The 14332-nt window shown below is 37.7% G+C and overlaps 1 protein-coding gene across 1 annotated transcript in view; it reads right to left on the reverse strand.

Annotated features, from left to right (window-relative positions):
* scat (VPS54 subunit of GARP complex scat) overlaps positions 1-14332 on the reverse strand; it is a 414636-nt gene that overhangs the window by 46065 nt on the left and 354239 nt on the right. The window contains exon 18 of the mRNA XM_090376331.1: positions 12325-12424. Within this exon, the coding sequence (XP_090232457.1) occupies positions 12325-12424 (100 nt within the window). The remainder of the gene's footprint in view (positions 1-12324; positions 12425-14332) is intronic.

Consider the following 14332-nt stretch of genomic DNA (forward strand, 5'->3'; position numbering starts at 1 on the left):
TTGCCCCAGTTAGAGTTTTCCCGCTAACACCCTTTGTATTTGTTACAAGTATAAGATTGCATCTCTAGAATGACACAATCTGAGCTAGTATTAGGATAAAAATATTTAAAACAGTAGTCAGAGACTCCACTGTAAAAGAGACCAACAAGTTATCATCCTAAGTATCTAAACACACAACACACAATTGCTCTCTATAGAGGACAACGTATTCTTGTATGCAAATATACTGCTGAGTCATCTAACAGCAAAGTGCCAAGGCCAGCATTAAAAAGAAAAAGAAAAAAATCTAATGAAATGTTTGTATCTTTATGTGTATATTAATGTGTGTTTTGTTGTATGTTGTAAGCCAGCACCTGGCATTTAGCAGTCAGGGGGCAGGGGAACAAAGGTCCCATCCCAAGCCATGAGGAGGCAGCCAGGTTCTACTATCAAGAGACATGTATTGAGGTTATCACAAGGAGAACCCCAAAATAATTTAGAAAGGAAGGCGGGAAAGGGGGAGAGAGAGTATGAAGAGAAAGGAACAAAAGAGAAGAGGAATAGAGATATCCTATAGAAATATAAGAAGAATATAAAAGAGAAAAGTAAGAAGACTACAAGGAACATGTAATTAAAAACTAATTATCAACAGCTATGCAAATATACATACAATCAATTTTACCCCAGTAATCACAATAAACCCAGTCATAATATCAACCATTAGGGCAGATAATAACTTACCAATAAGCAATTGAAAGACTGCAAATCAATAAGATCACAAAACCTTGAAAAACGTACATCTAAAACAGCCAATTAATCAGCAAAACACCCAACAACACAATTAATGCAAGATAACAACACATAACAATGTATTTAATCTAATACCACTTCCAAAACCCAATCGGAGAGCAAGTCCAAATAGGCAACTTGAAATTTAATTTAACAATAATCAAGCAGTATTTTACATTTTAACAATTGATAGTCTGAACACAACCCCGACACCAGAAAACTGGGATCAGCATCAAGCCAGCAAACACATAAATACAGGCTGTCATGACAGAGACATCCAATTAAAATAAGAAGAAAACACTAATGTTGAGAATCTTTAACCAGTACTGATGGCAAATTACTAAACAACCATGACAACTTCTATAATATACAAGTTCAGCTGAAACTATAAGTATGAACAATCAAATAGAAGTTAACACGACAAAACAGGACATAAAATCTAAAACCCTTTATGCAGCGACTCGCATAAAATCATTTTAAATAAGTTTAGGTTTAAACAACTATTAAGGTTATTAAGACAACAGAGCCCCTGCTGCCAAAGACATATGACCCAAGCCATGAGTGAAAGGTCCGACTAAAACCCCAAATCACCAGCTAAAAATAATTGGGATGAACAATTCATCAACAAAACAAGGTGAATTAACAAAATATAGTTAGCCAACTAAATGCAATGACCCTCTGCAACCCGCAGAAACAACAGGATGATATATAATTCACCAACGAAATGGTCTTCTGCAACCTGCAGAGACAACAAAATAATACAGTGGAACTTCTCTATTACGAACTTCTATTTAATGAATTTCTCTATATTACGATTTTTTTCGTGAAACATTGCACCTTGAAACGAAATTACATGTAAAATTAACCCCATATAACAAAGTGTTAGTCTCTCTATAACGAACTTTTAAAAAAATGAGTAAAAGCATATTTGAAGATTTTCAAGCATTTACTGCTAAACAGCCACTCAAATACTGCTTTCTTCCTTCCGAAATTGCACATTAGCATCTGGAATTAAATAATCATCCTTTTAGTGAACACTTGTGGCCATTAATGCCCATAGGAGGGTCTTTGTTTCATTTTTGTTATTTATTAAACCAAATGGGTTTTCTTAAAAGTGGTCGTAAACTTTACAATAAATAGGGTAGATTTGTAAATTGATGTTGGCTCAGGGGAAAACGAAATTCGCTGCGGTAAACCCTTTAGCATGCTGTGGCGGCAATACATAGAATGCTACCATAGTCGGTTTTTAGTAACGCCTACTGAGTGACATTTGCTTCTCACCTCAATTGTACCACGTGACCTTCGTGTCAATCATTATATGATATGTCCCTTCTCGTCTAACTGGATTCCCAGTAGATGGTTTTCATGATTTTTTTTTTTTTTTTTTTTTTCTGAAAAGTAACATACAGCATACATTAATAATAAATTTTATTTCGTGTATATATGAATGAAAGCAAAATAAAATAAATTCATAAAGTCGTATATTTCTTTAAAGGGAGTGATACTGTTGAATTGGCAAGCGAATGTCATTGAATAGGCGGTACCTATACTAACAATTCACTATAATCCCAGCACAGCAAAGTTTGCGGTGTATGTATCGGCAAGAGCTGCAGTCCAGTAATTTTTACAATTGCGAAAACAATGTCGAAGAGAAAGTGTTTAAGTCTTCTTCTTCTTCTTCTTTGGTCCTTAGCTGGCAGCTGGGGGAGGCGGTTGGCCACGCAACCAGTATGCTGCTGTAGGTGCCGCAGGGTTTCGGACTTGCTCTGTGATGTTCTTCCATACCTTACGATCCATGGCGTCGGTCCTGGCCTGGTTAAGGTCGAGACGTCGGCTCTTCAAGTCATTTTCCACTTGCTTGGCCCACGTTTTCCTAGGCGCGGTCCGTTGGATGCTCCATTGGGTGGGTCGTTGTCTCCAAAGGAGTGTGGATGGTATTCTGTTCGTGCCCATTCTACATACGTGGCCAAACCATCTAAGCCTTCGCTTCTGGATTTGGTCGGCAATGGTTGGTTGCTGTTGGCATCTGGCGCGGATGGTATCATTAGTGATGCGGTCGCGAAGAGAGATGCCCAAGATCTGCCGCAGGCATCGCATTTGGAATACCTCAAGTTTGTTCAAATCTAACTTGAGACAAATCCATGTTTCCGATCCGTAAAGAAGAATGGGCAGGATCAAAGTCCGGAAGAGTCGGATTTTAGTCTTTGTGGAAATGTTGGTCCTCTTCCACAGACACCATTTGAGCGAGGCGAATGCAGTGGCCGCCTGTCCAATTCTGCTGTGGATTTCCATGGTGGATGCAACTTTCTTCTCCTGGACCAGCGACCCAAGGTATTTAAAGTCCTGCACTTGCTCGGTCTGGACGCCTTCGAGATAGATGGTGGCTTGCGACCCATCTGTTGTCAGGGCCTTTGTCTTACCAGCATTGATCTTCAAACTGTATGGCCGGGCAATGCGGGCAATGTCGTAGAGGATGTCCGTGGCTTCAGCGTCGTTACCAGCAAGGATAGCACTATCATCAGGTCAGTCACATAGTGATCCTTGTCATATTGTATGCCCTGTCTGTTTCTGAATGCTTGCCTCATAATGGCGTCGACCACGATGTTGAAAAGCAACGGGGAGGCTACATCCCCTTGGCGGACTCCAGTTTCGATGGTAAATTCCTCAGATAAATCGTTCTGGATGCGCACCTGGCTAGTTAAACCGTTGTATGCAGTTTGGAGGAGTGTGATGACTTTTCGAGGGACATGTTCAACCTCTAGTAGTTTCCATAAGGCAGGCCGGTGGACACAGTCGAAAGCAGACTTAAAGTCAATGAAAACAATGACGGTTCGCTGTCCACACCGGATCCTCTCCTCCATCAGCTGACGAATGGCAAAGATTTGATCACAGCATCCTCGCCCGGGTCTAAATCCTGCCTGTTCTTCTCGACTGGTTTGCTCGCGATGTTTTTGCAGACTTGACTGGATGATCTTCATAAAGACCTTTCCGATGATGGAAAGGAGGCTGATGCCACGGTAGTTCTTGCAGTCCCGGTTATCACCTTTCTTGTGGATCGGTACGATAATGGCTTTCCTCCATGTTAGCGGAATTTGTTCAGTGCACCAGATGGTTTTGAGGAGTGAGTGTAGTCAGCAAAGCAGTACATCTCCCCCAGCTTTGATAGCTTCTGTGGTGACTTGGTCCACTCCTGGTGCCCTGCCATTCTTCAGGGATTGTATGGCTGCTTTCACTTCTTCTACTGTAGGCTCAACATCGACCATGGAGACCTCAGGGGGGGTCGATCGAGAGTGCTGTTGCCGGCGGTCCCTGAGGTGGGTCGTGATTATACAAAGCTTTGAAGAATTCACTCCACCGTTGCAGGAGTTCGGATGGTGATCGCACGAAGGTCCCATCAGCATTCTTGATGTTGTCACTAGTCAATTTGGTCTTTCCACTGAGACATCTGAGGGTGCGGTAGAGAGTGCGGTACTCATTCTTGGATGCCGCCACTTCAAGATCGTCTGCCACTTGGTTCCAGTATGCTTCTCTTTCTGCTGTCATTCTTTGTCGGACTTCTCGGTTTAGCTGCCGGTACCGTTCAAAGTCGACCAACTTTGCCTGTTTCCATTTGTCCACCAGGTCGAGGCACTCGTCTGATATCCATGGTTGTGTTCGACGTCGGGCAGGTGGACATAGGGGCTTGGCACATTCCAGGATGGCATCAGAGATCTGCTTTTCTTCTTCATTTATATCCTTGGGCACGGCCAGCATCTCGAAGTGGTTGGATAGGGCGATCTGATATGCCTGTTTGTTGGCAGCATTCATTAGCTGCCTCCAGTCCAGCTTGGCTGACCGAGATGATCTTTTTGCATGCCGTAATTTGAGCTGCACCTTAGCCCGGATGAGGTAGTGATCAGATCCGCAATCAGGTCCCCTCATGGCACGAATGTCCATGAGTGATGAGCGAAATTTGGCATTGATCAAAATGTAGTCCAGGATTGCTGAGTCCTTGCCAGATGGATTTCGCCATGTAAGTTGATGTTTTTGAGGGTGCTGGAAATGGCTGTTTCCAATGATCAGGTTGTTAGATGCGGCAAAGGACATCAAACGTAGTCCGTTGTCGTTGATCTTCCCATGGCCAAACTTGCCCATTGTTGTTTCCCAACCAGATCTGTCCACGCCAATGTGGGCATTAAAGTCCCCTGCAAGGATGATCACTTCTGTCTGCGGAATTGAATCCAGCGTATGTTGGAGCTGGTTGTAGAAGTCATTCTTGGTCGGGTCCAGGCTAGTCTCAGTTGGCGCATAGGCGGAGATAATATGGGTCTTGATGGTGCCCTTGACAATAAGGACTGCCAGGCGGTCCGATATTGGTTGGAAAGCGATCACACTACTTGTGGCCTGAGCATCGACCATAAAGCCCACTCCTGCTTCTCGTTTCTCACCACCAGAGTAGAATAGCATAACCGCTTCGTTAGGTGCTGGTGGTTGGATGATCATCGTTCCAGACCCGGTAAGCCTTAATTCGGATAATGCCGCGATTGATATTTAATGATAAAGCAAAGATTGTTATGATATTGACCAGGGTTTTAAGAAAAAAGATGTTTCGGAGAAATATGGCATATTTGCAAGGAGTTTATCTAAAATTTTTAAAAAATCGAGGATAAATTTTAAATGCAACTGAAGGAGGAGCAGACAAGAAGCAAATTAAGTTGTGTATATACGAAGATGTTGATAAAATTGTTCTAAAATGGGTGCAAATGATACGTGAAAAGAATATCCCAATATTGGGCCTAATAATTAAGCAACAAGCTCTGAAATTTGCACAGTCCCTTGGACATACAGAATTTAATGTGAGCACTGGGTGGCTAGATAAATTTAAGAAGCACCACAGAATTGTGGAAAAGGTTATTTGTGGAGGAAGTGTTAATGTAAGCGAAGAATATTGCAACAGTTGGAGGAACAATACCTTAAAGAAGATTTTGGAAGAATATGAGCGTAAGGATGTTTCTAATGCTGATGAAATGGGTTTATTCTTTAAATGTTTACCGAATAGAACACTTGCTTTTAAGAATGATAAATGTTTTGGCGGAAAACAAAGCAAAGAAAGAATTACTGTGCTAGCTGGAGTCATCGGAATATCAAAAAACCCAAGATGTTTTAGAGGCACAAAATATTTGGAAGTTGACTACACCTTTTAATAAAAAAGCATGGATGACAAGTGATATTTTTAAAGAATGGATATTAAAACTAGACATGCGTATAACAAAAGAAAAAAGGAAAATCGTGTTGGTAACTGACAACTGTCCACCACATCCTGCCAGTATTTCTGCCAAACTTTACCAAACGTAATGTCAAAACTCCAGCCAATGGACCAAGGCATTATTAAAAATTTTAAATTTCATTATCGAAAGAGAATAATAATGAAGATTGTCAATGCATTACCAGAAAATAGAAACTTGGAGGTTACAATTAACCTTAGAGATTGCATCTCTGAACTGGCAAAAGTTTGGACAAACAATGTCACTGAATATACTATTCAAAATTGTTTTTCGAAAGCGGGATTTGCACTGAATACAGAAGTCGAACAACAACTGAATGAACAAGATGAACTGCCCCCTTCACAACTGAAAAACTTTTGGACATTAGAATCGTCCAGAAACATCGAAAATGAAATAACACTGGATAGTCATGTTTATGTAGATCACAGCAGAACATCCAAATGAACATGAAATACTGCTGAACAATGTTAAACGCGACCATGATCACGAAGAAATTAACGATGATGCATCAGAACAACCTGTAGAAAATCCAACTCGCGAAGAAATGATTAACGCTTGATTAACGGTTCGTATGGGTCTACAGTTTTGTTAAAATGTTCCTTATAATGTTTTTAATGCTCTGAACAGATGTGAGGTTTTCTTTGAGAATTGGACAATTTTTTAATTGTACTGTGCAAACGAAAATTACAGATTTTTTTAATTTGTGATACTTACCGGCGAAAATTGTGTAAACGTAATTTAAATAAGTATGTTTTTGAAATAAAATACATTAAAAATAAATGTAGATTCGTTTTCATTTTCTAATTAGATAACAATTTCTAATAAAAAAGATATTCTCTGTATAACGAAGTTTCTCTATAACGAATTTTTTCACTGGATTTCTTGAATTTGTTATAGGGAAGTTCGACTGTATTTACATTATTAACAACACAGTAATTTTATAACCCTTAGAAGACAGTTCACAACATTATCGAAGTATATAGTTGGAGCAATATAAGGTGCAGAAACTGCAAAATTCAATTTACATTATTAACAATACAGTAATTTTAAACCCTCATAAAAGAAAATTCACAACGCTAATTAAAGTATGCAAAAGAAGCTTACATAGATATTACTAATAATAAGCTAGACTTACCACACAAAATATCAAGTAATTATCAAAATACATTTAAATAATTGTACAAGATAATTCAACAAGATAAAAGTTTAATGCCACCTGCAGTAGACAACTAAAACAAACAATTTTTTACATCAATCACAGAGAAGCTTTGTTTAAGAACCCATTAATAATAATAATAACAAGATTTAACTCAAATCATTATATACAGAAAAATACGATCTAGAGCTGTTGACAATAACCAGAACCACTGATTTAAAAAAAAAAAAGCAAGAGGGATACAACCAAAACATGAAAAAAGAAAAACAGCACCCCAAGCAACCAAAATTCTATCAAACAAGCAACAGCACAAAAATAGTAGCTTTGAAGTCCAAATCCAAGAAAAGACAAAACTATAAATCAAGAGAAGTCAATGTCTTATGAAGTTTGAAGATTTTTTCCACAAAAGTAGAAAAAGCATTAAATATATTAAATATATAAAAAAATTAAATATATTTATATTAAGTATTGTTATATATTAGTGTTTTTTGTCTCCACCAATTTTGGAAGATCATCAACATGAAAAATCCCAGTGATCAGTTGAAATTCAGACCTAAAGTCAACGTACTGAATACAATCAAAAATTAGGTGAATGGCAGATTCTACCTCACCACAGGAACAATTTGGGGAAGGAGCAAGACCCAAGTCACCTTAAGTAAATCTTACATCAGTACACTGTGATCACTGAGACCTAGTAGTTGCTTTATCTGCAAATTCTTAATGCACGAATTATCACTGCTGGTAACCAGATCAAGAGTATTTCTGGTTGCCTCTCGAACATGTTGCAGCAGAAAACAATCATCTAATAAATCCACAAAAGTCTTGCTAGTGTGTGAGTGACCAACCACAAGTTCCAGTTAATATCTGGGAAGTTAAAATTCCCCATTATAAGACATTCTGATTTACTGGCCCATACTATTCCTCTGTACAACTGTTTGTTGAACTCATTACAGTCATTAAGCCTATAACACACTGGTTTTCCCAGTGCACATGCCACAGGCAAACTGATTCAACAGTGTCAACTGGATGCGCTTTCTTAGATTTTGTGTTTCTTAACTAACAGCATAATCCCTCTTCCCTTCCTATCCTTTCTGTACACATTGTATTCCTCAAATTCCAATGAGCCCAACTGTGTGACAATGTGTCTCTGATATCCCAACAATTCTGCCTTTGATGTTTTGACCAGCACTTCAAATTCATCAAATTTATTTATTATACTCCTAACATTGGTGTACATGCAAGTATACATGCACCTATTCTTATTTTTAGTTACCTTAACATAGCCAATGTATTTATTTGTTCCATGATGACTCTCACCAGTCCCTGAAACCCCCAGCACCCTGCACTTCCTGCCACTGTTCATTCTAATAGTTGTTGTTGTTGTTGGTGGTGGTATTGGGTTTAATGACAAAAGGGCTACTAAGGTCAAATTGTGTCTGTTCATCGTTAATTCACAAGAAGCATATCATTAGAGATGTTAAATTATATGCTTCTATATGTTTTAGATACAATAAAAGTTCTTCAATATTTGCTTCATTTTGTAAGAAATGAGATAAATCAGGTGGAGAGAGTGAATGAGAAGTGTTTGACCGGATGGTTGAATGTAAGGGACAATCAACCAGAAAATGACAGACCATAAGTTGCGTCTGACAGGATGAGCACTGTGGTGTGTTTTCTCCCAGTAATAGGAATAGATGAGTAGGATGAGTGTGTCCAGTTCTGAGTCTTGTCAGTACCACTTCCTCTCGCCTGTTTTGTCGGAAGCCAGCTTTGGATCTTCTTTTATCTGGTAGAGTTTATTGTTGGTGTCACTTTTCCAGATCTGAGACCATTTATCATAGCATGCTTTGCATATGACAGACTTATAGTCAGTGTAAGGAACCTGAGGATGTTGTGAGAGAGCGCGTTGAGGATGTTTAGCGGCAAAGTCAGCACTTTCATTTCGCGGAATGCCAGAATGGCCAGGGATCCAGCAAAAACTGACTGCAGGAGAATAACTGGAAATGAATCTGTTTCAATGTAGAATGAGAAGACGAGAAATTCTTATTTCTCCTTCATATTTGACTACACAATTACCTCCAGGTATTTTTCACTTCCCTGATTTGACTTTTGTATGTAAAAGAAGCCTCACATACTGTTCTTCATTATCAACACAAAAATTTCTGAAAAGGCGATCATATTTGCTATGTGGCTTTATTTTATTGATGGTTTTAATAACTATACTGAGAGATTGATAAAGAACTGGACTAATATTTTTTGCAACCAGATGTCAGTGCACAATGCAGTGTATTGCAAGAACTTCGGGACATACTTCCTTTAGGCGGGTTATAATACCTTTGTCTTCCAACCATGGAGGTAGTACCATCAGTGGCACAGGATACCAAATTTTCAAACAGTACTTGTTTTTCCATCAAACCATGTTTTTACAGCAACAAAAATGAATGCTCCAGTACAGCCAGTTTCTATAGATTTTACAAGCAACATTTCTTCTTGCAATTTACAATCATCATCGAAATAACGAGCATATGCCATTAAAAGGGCCTTATGTCAGCAACTTATGGATTCATCAATTTGAATAGAAAGTTTTCTCATTTTCAGTTTGTCAATTAGCTGCTCTTCAATGTTAACTGACATCTCATCAATTCATTTTTGAATTGAATCGTTGCTCAATGACAATGCTTTTAAAATATTGGAAGGATTCTGATGCATCACTGATGATGATGTTGAAATTACAGTCTCTAATGCAGATTGTATAACAGTTTCAGAAACTGTATTTGCACTATCAGTTTTTGCAATAATTTCTGCAATTTTATAAGAGGCAATCATTCCATCATCATTCGTTTATATGTTCTTCTTAAATAAGGAAGTTATGTTGCTGAAAATTCTGTTTTAAATTTTTAAAATATTCGATATGTTTACCAACTTGATCAGGATGTTTCCTTTTTAAGTGATCTAAAAGTATTGATGGTTTCATAGCCTCATTTGAAAAAGAACTATTACACATAAGACACATAGGCTGTCTTGGGTTGAATAGGCTTTCAATAAAACCATAAACTAGATATTCATCCAGTTACTGTCAACACTTTTTCTTTCCAGCACTTGACATGATTGATGATGTGTTGAATAACTACAAAGAATTAAATAATAAAATATAAACTATTTTTATTTAACTCTCACAGTCCATGTCCCCTCACAAAAGCACTGTGGATCAAAAATAAACAACTTCCACAAGGAAACAATAAATCAATTCTAATTGTCGCTTAGAAAATACAAACAATACTATACACTGAAACATATCCTCATTCCATCCATGCCTCATATATTGACCAAAGAAACAAAAGAATAAATAAACACATTGCCACCAAGGTCATGGCTGTCGGAAATGCGCAAATGGCAAGGAATGCTGAGACATTACCTCTGAAAGTACTTAGGCATTTAATGCCTATGAAAAGCAAAGGTGGTTAAATTAAATCATGCCCACTATCTTCCTTTTATCAAAATTTCTCACTCACACCTAAAAAATATATCTATATGCCTCAGATGAAAAGAAAACCCAATGAGAGAAATTAAATATTAAAGAATAAGATGTTGTCAGGTAGGGTTGAACTTCGGAGGGCCACAAATCATTGTAATATACACGGTTTTTTCGTCCCCCCAATAAACAATTTCCCCCCCCCAATAAACAATTTTCGCCCCAGTTAAAAATCCCTGCTATAAGCAAATGCTTATATTGTGAAACTGCAAATGCATCACAAAAAGTTGAGACCAGTAATGGAGACATTTGGAGGATTGTCTTTTGTGAGTAGATACAAATGTATGGTGATCGTGTCCAATACACATTCTTGCTAGAATCTTGCACATGAAGAGAGAGATGGAATGCTGTGTCCCATTATTTGATCAAGCACAACGACATAAGCAAATGCTTGTATTGTAGCACTGCAAATGCTTAGCAGTAAGTTGACTGCTTAGCAGTAAGTTGACAGCAACAGCAAAGACATTCTTGAGGATTGTCTTTTGTGATTAAGTACAAATATACGGGTAAGTGTCCATACATATTCTTGCTAGAATGGCTTCTTCATGCTGATCACATGGAAACTTGATTTCCATTGCATGAGATCCTGTTTTATTTGTAACAGTTCATTATTTGCATAAACTTCACACGACTTGCACCTACTGATTTAAGTATCCTGTTTGATAAATTTGTTGTTGTTGTTTTGGTTTTTAGGAGCATTAGCAACTAAGGCCATATTGCTCCGGGATATGAGGTGGTCATTCCCTGACCTTTCCGTATTTGGTGGTGACGGGCTCGAACCCCGGTCTAATCAAGAAGCATGTGATACGCACTACTGCTCCTTCCCACCTGGCTACGGAGGCGCCCTGATAAATTTGTAGACAGTATATAGAATTTGACAAGGTAGGTAGGTAGGTATGAAGTTTGACCTTGAGTTTTTTGCTGCCCAATCAGTATGCTTATTTACCAGGATACCAAATTGAGTCTCATAATCCAATCTTTAAGTTTCATAATCCAAGGATGAATTTTACACAGTACTGGATTTTTGGGTGTGTGTTTTTGTCAGAGGACATGCATTACACTCAGTGAGTGAATATAAGACGTTTCGAAAGATATTTTTAATGAATTCCAATACTACTAACATAGCAAATAACTCAACTGAGCAGTTGCCATATTCATAAGGTCCAATACACATTCTTGCTAGAATCTTGCACATGAAGAGAGAGATGGAATGCTGTGTCCCATTATTTGATCAAGCACAACGACATAAGCAAATGCTTGTATTGTAGCTATTCCAGCCCACCTCACTATTCCAGGTATGTCTGGAATAGTGAGAAACCTATAAGAATGCTGTATGTACTCTCATATTAATATTTTCCAGTTTGTTCCCCCCCCACCTGCTGAAAGTAACTATCACATTCTGGTATAAAAGATTTTCAATGCTAATTTGTTACAATATTATTGTGGAATGTGTTATTGAAACTACTCAGTTTCTGGTACTATGATGGTTTATTTCCATATAGATTAAAATCATAGCATTTTGTAATTTAATAGCAGCATTTGTCTTCTGAGATTCAGTGATGCATGCCAGGAATAATCAGAATATAATGCAGTTAACTACTTACCCAGTAACAATATAACTTTCTAAAGAAACACTTAAAAAGCTTTGAGGTTGTCTTTTTTCACATTCTTCCCTCAAACTTTTCTTAGGAATGGTGAGGGAACCTGTATAAAAGATATAAAATATATATGTGAAATTCAAAAATACACTACAAGATCATATACGTGCTCGATTCACACTATGTTGCATTTAAATTGATTGAGAGAAATAGTTTTTAATAGCACTTACATGAAAGTACACCCACAGTTCTCAACTTTTCAGCTAATTGTAAGGAAGAAAGCAAGAGATTTTTGGGTCATAACAGGAGGGAAAAGAAAGTTTTTCAGAAAAAGCTAGAGAAGGGCAGATTTTCTGTTTTCTATCAGTGGATTTCTGTTTGGATTGTCTGTTACACATCAACTAAGATAATTCTGCAGACTGCATTCAGAAATGAGTCAAAGTTTTGCTTACAATGATGTCTCTGCTGACTAAACTCAGCTGTCGAGAGCATTTATAAAGCTTCAGCAGAAAAAGAATTGAACTCAGTTTTTGTTTTTTAATCTTGCTGAATATTCTCACATGCTCAGAATCCCTATAAGGAATTGTTAAATAGCAAACATGATTTGTGATAATTTCAGTTTAAGTAACCTGACATCTTTATTTTGAGATCCACCATACAGCAATTTTTTTCTTCTTTCACAATAGATCTTCTAATCAACTTCTGATCAGCTCTCATGCTGAAATTGGCAGAATTGATGCTGTGAAACATCTACCACACTTCATCTAGTTTTTTATCTTCAATGATACCAAGAAATACTAGAAACCTGTAAACAAAAATTTCCAATTTAAAAATTCACTGCCAAATGATGAAATCTGTGCTAATTTTGCAATTAAAAGAACAAATTTTCAATGGGAAATTGTGCACAATGTAATCACACATACGGCAATAAAGTACTTCCTCATTGAACAGAACAGAATCTTCTCTTGTTGTACACTCTCTAAAACTTTGACAACAGAAATGACCATGCCTAAGTCAGAATCGCCCTTCTGATTCAATCCAGTTGGGTAATTACTTCTAAAATGGAAGTGGAAGATTAAAACTGTTGATATATGAAATTTACACATTTACACTCTTCAACCTACCTAGGAGTTTTTTTTTTTTTTTTTTTTTTAATTTGGTAGTTATTGGCGCATCGGCTTCTGTGGCCATAATGCACCTCCCAAGGTTTTTGCAGTACTTTGATCCAAGCCCGAGGCGGGATTCGAACCCGCGACCTTTGGGTTGCTAGGCAGGCACTTTACCCACCCGGCTAGCCCGGTCGGCTACCTAGGAGTAATGATCTAAGTGCATTGATGTGCACTTAGATTGGTTGTAGAATAGATATGTGGAAGTTTGCCTTTAGCCAGCAGGTGGTTGATTGCTGGAACAGGCTTCCATCTGTTGTTGTTGTGGAAGTTGATAGCGTAAATAAATTCAGGGAAGAACTGGAAAAAATATTGGAGGGAATGAATAGGTGAAACAAGAGGTGTCAATTTTTTTTTTTTTTTTGGCTGATGTTGTATAATCTCACTGCCTTACATAATTTGCTACTGTTAATATGAGGTCTGCTGGAGTGAAGGTTATGTGTTGATTTTCAATGCCAGCATATTCAAAAGAAAAAAGAAAACTGCTTTATTCCAGCCAGAATAGAGAGGCACATGAACAGACTTTCCAGACTTTTAATTTGTTTTCTTTTAAAACTGGATAAGGAACTGGATTTGAACATGGGACAGTACCATTCACTAGTGATCGCTTCTTATATTTTTCAATTTGTTAACTATGAAAAGTGCTCATATGGCTTTTTCACCACCTCTAACCTTTTCTTTAAATATGCTTGTCAGAGGTTACCGCTGTTTTACCAGTATAGCTAAACATTCACCCAAAGAGAGCCAATGTCTACACACATGCTACAAAATCCTTTTTATTTTAGTGGTACATATTATTTGAAACTATTTTAATCCATCTTTTCTTTTAGTACTTCTTTCTAAATAGC

This window comes from Mastigoproctus giganteus, chromosome 6 (genome assembly GCF_048544385.1).
Source record: "Mastigoproctus giganteus isolate SK-2022 chromosome 6, ASM4854438v1, whole genome shotgun sequence".
NCBI lineage: Eukaryota > Metazoa > Arthropoda > Arachnida > Uropygi > Thelyphonidae > Mastigoproctus > Mastigoproctus giganteus.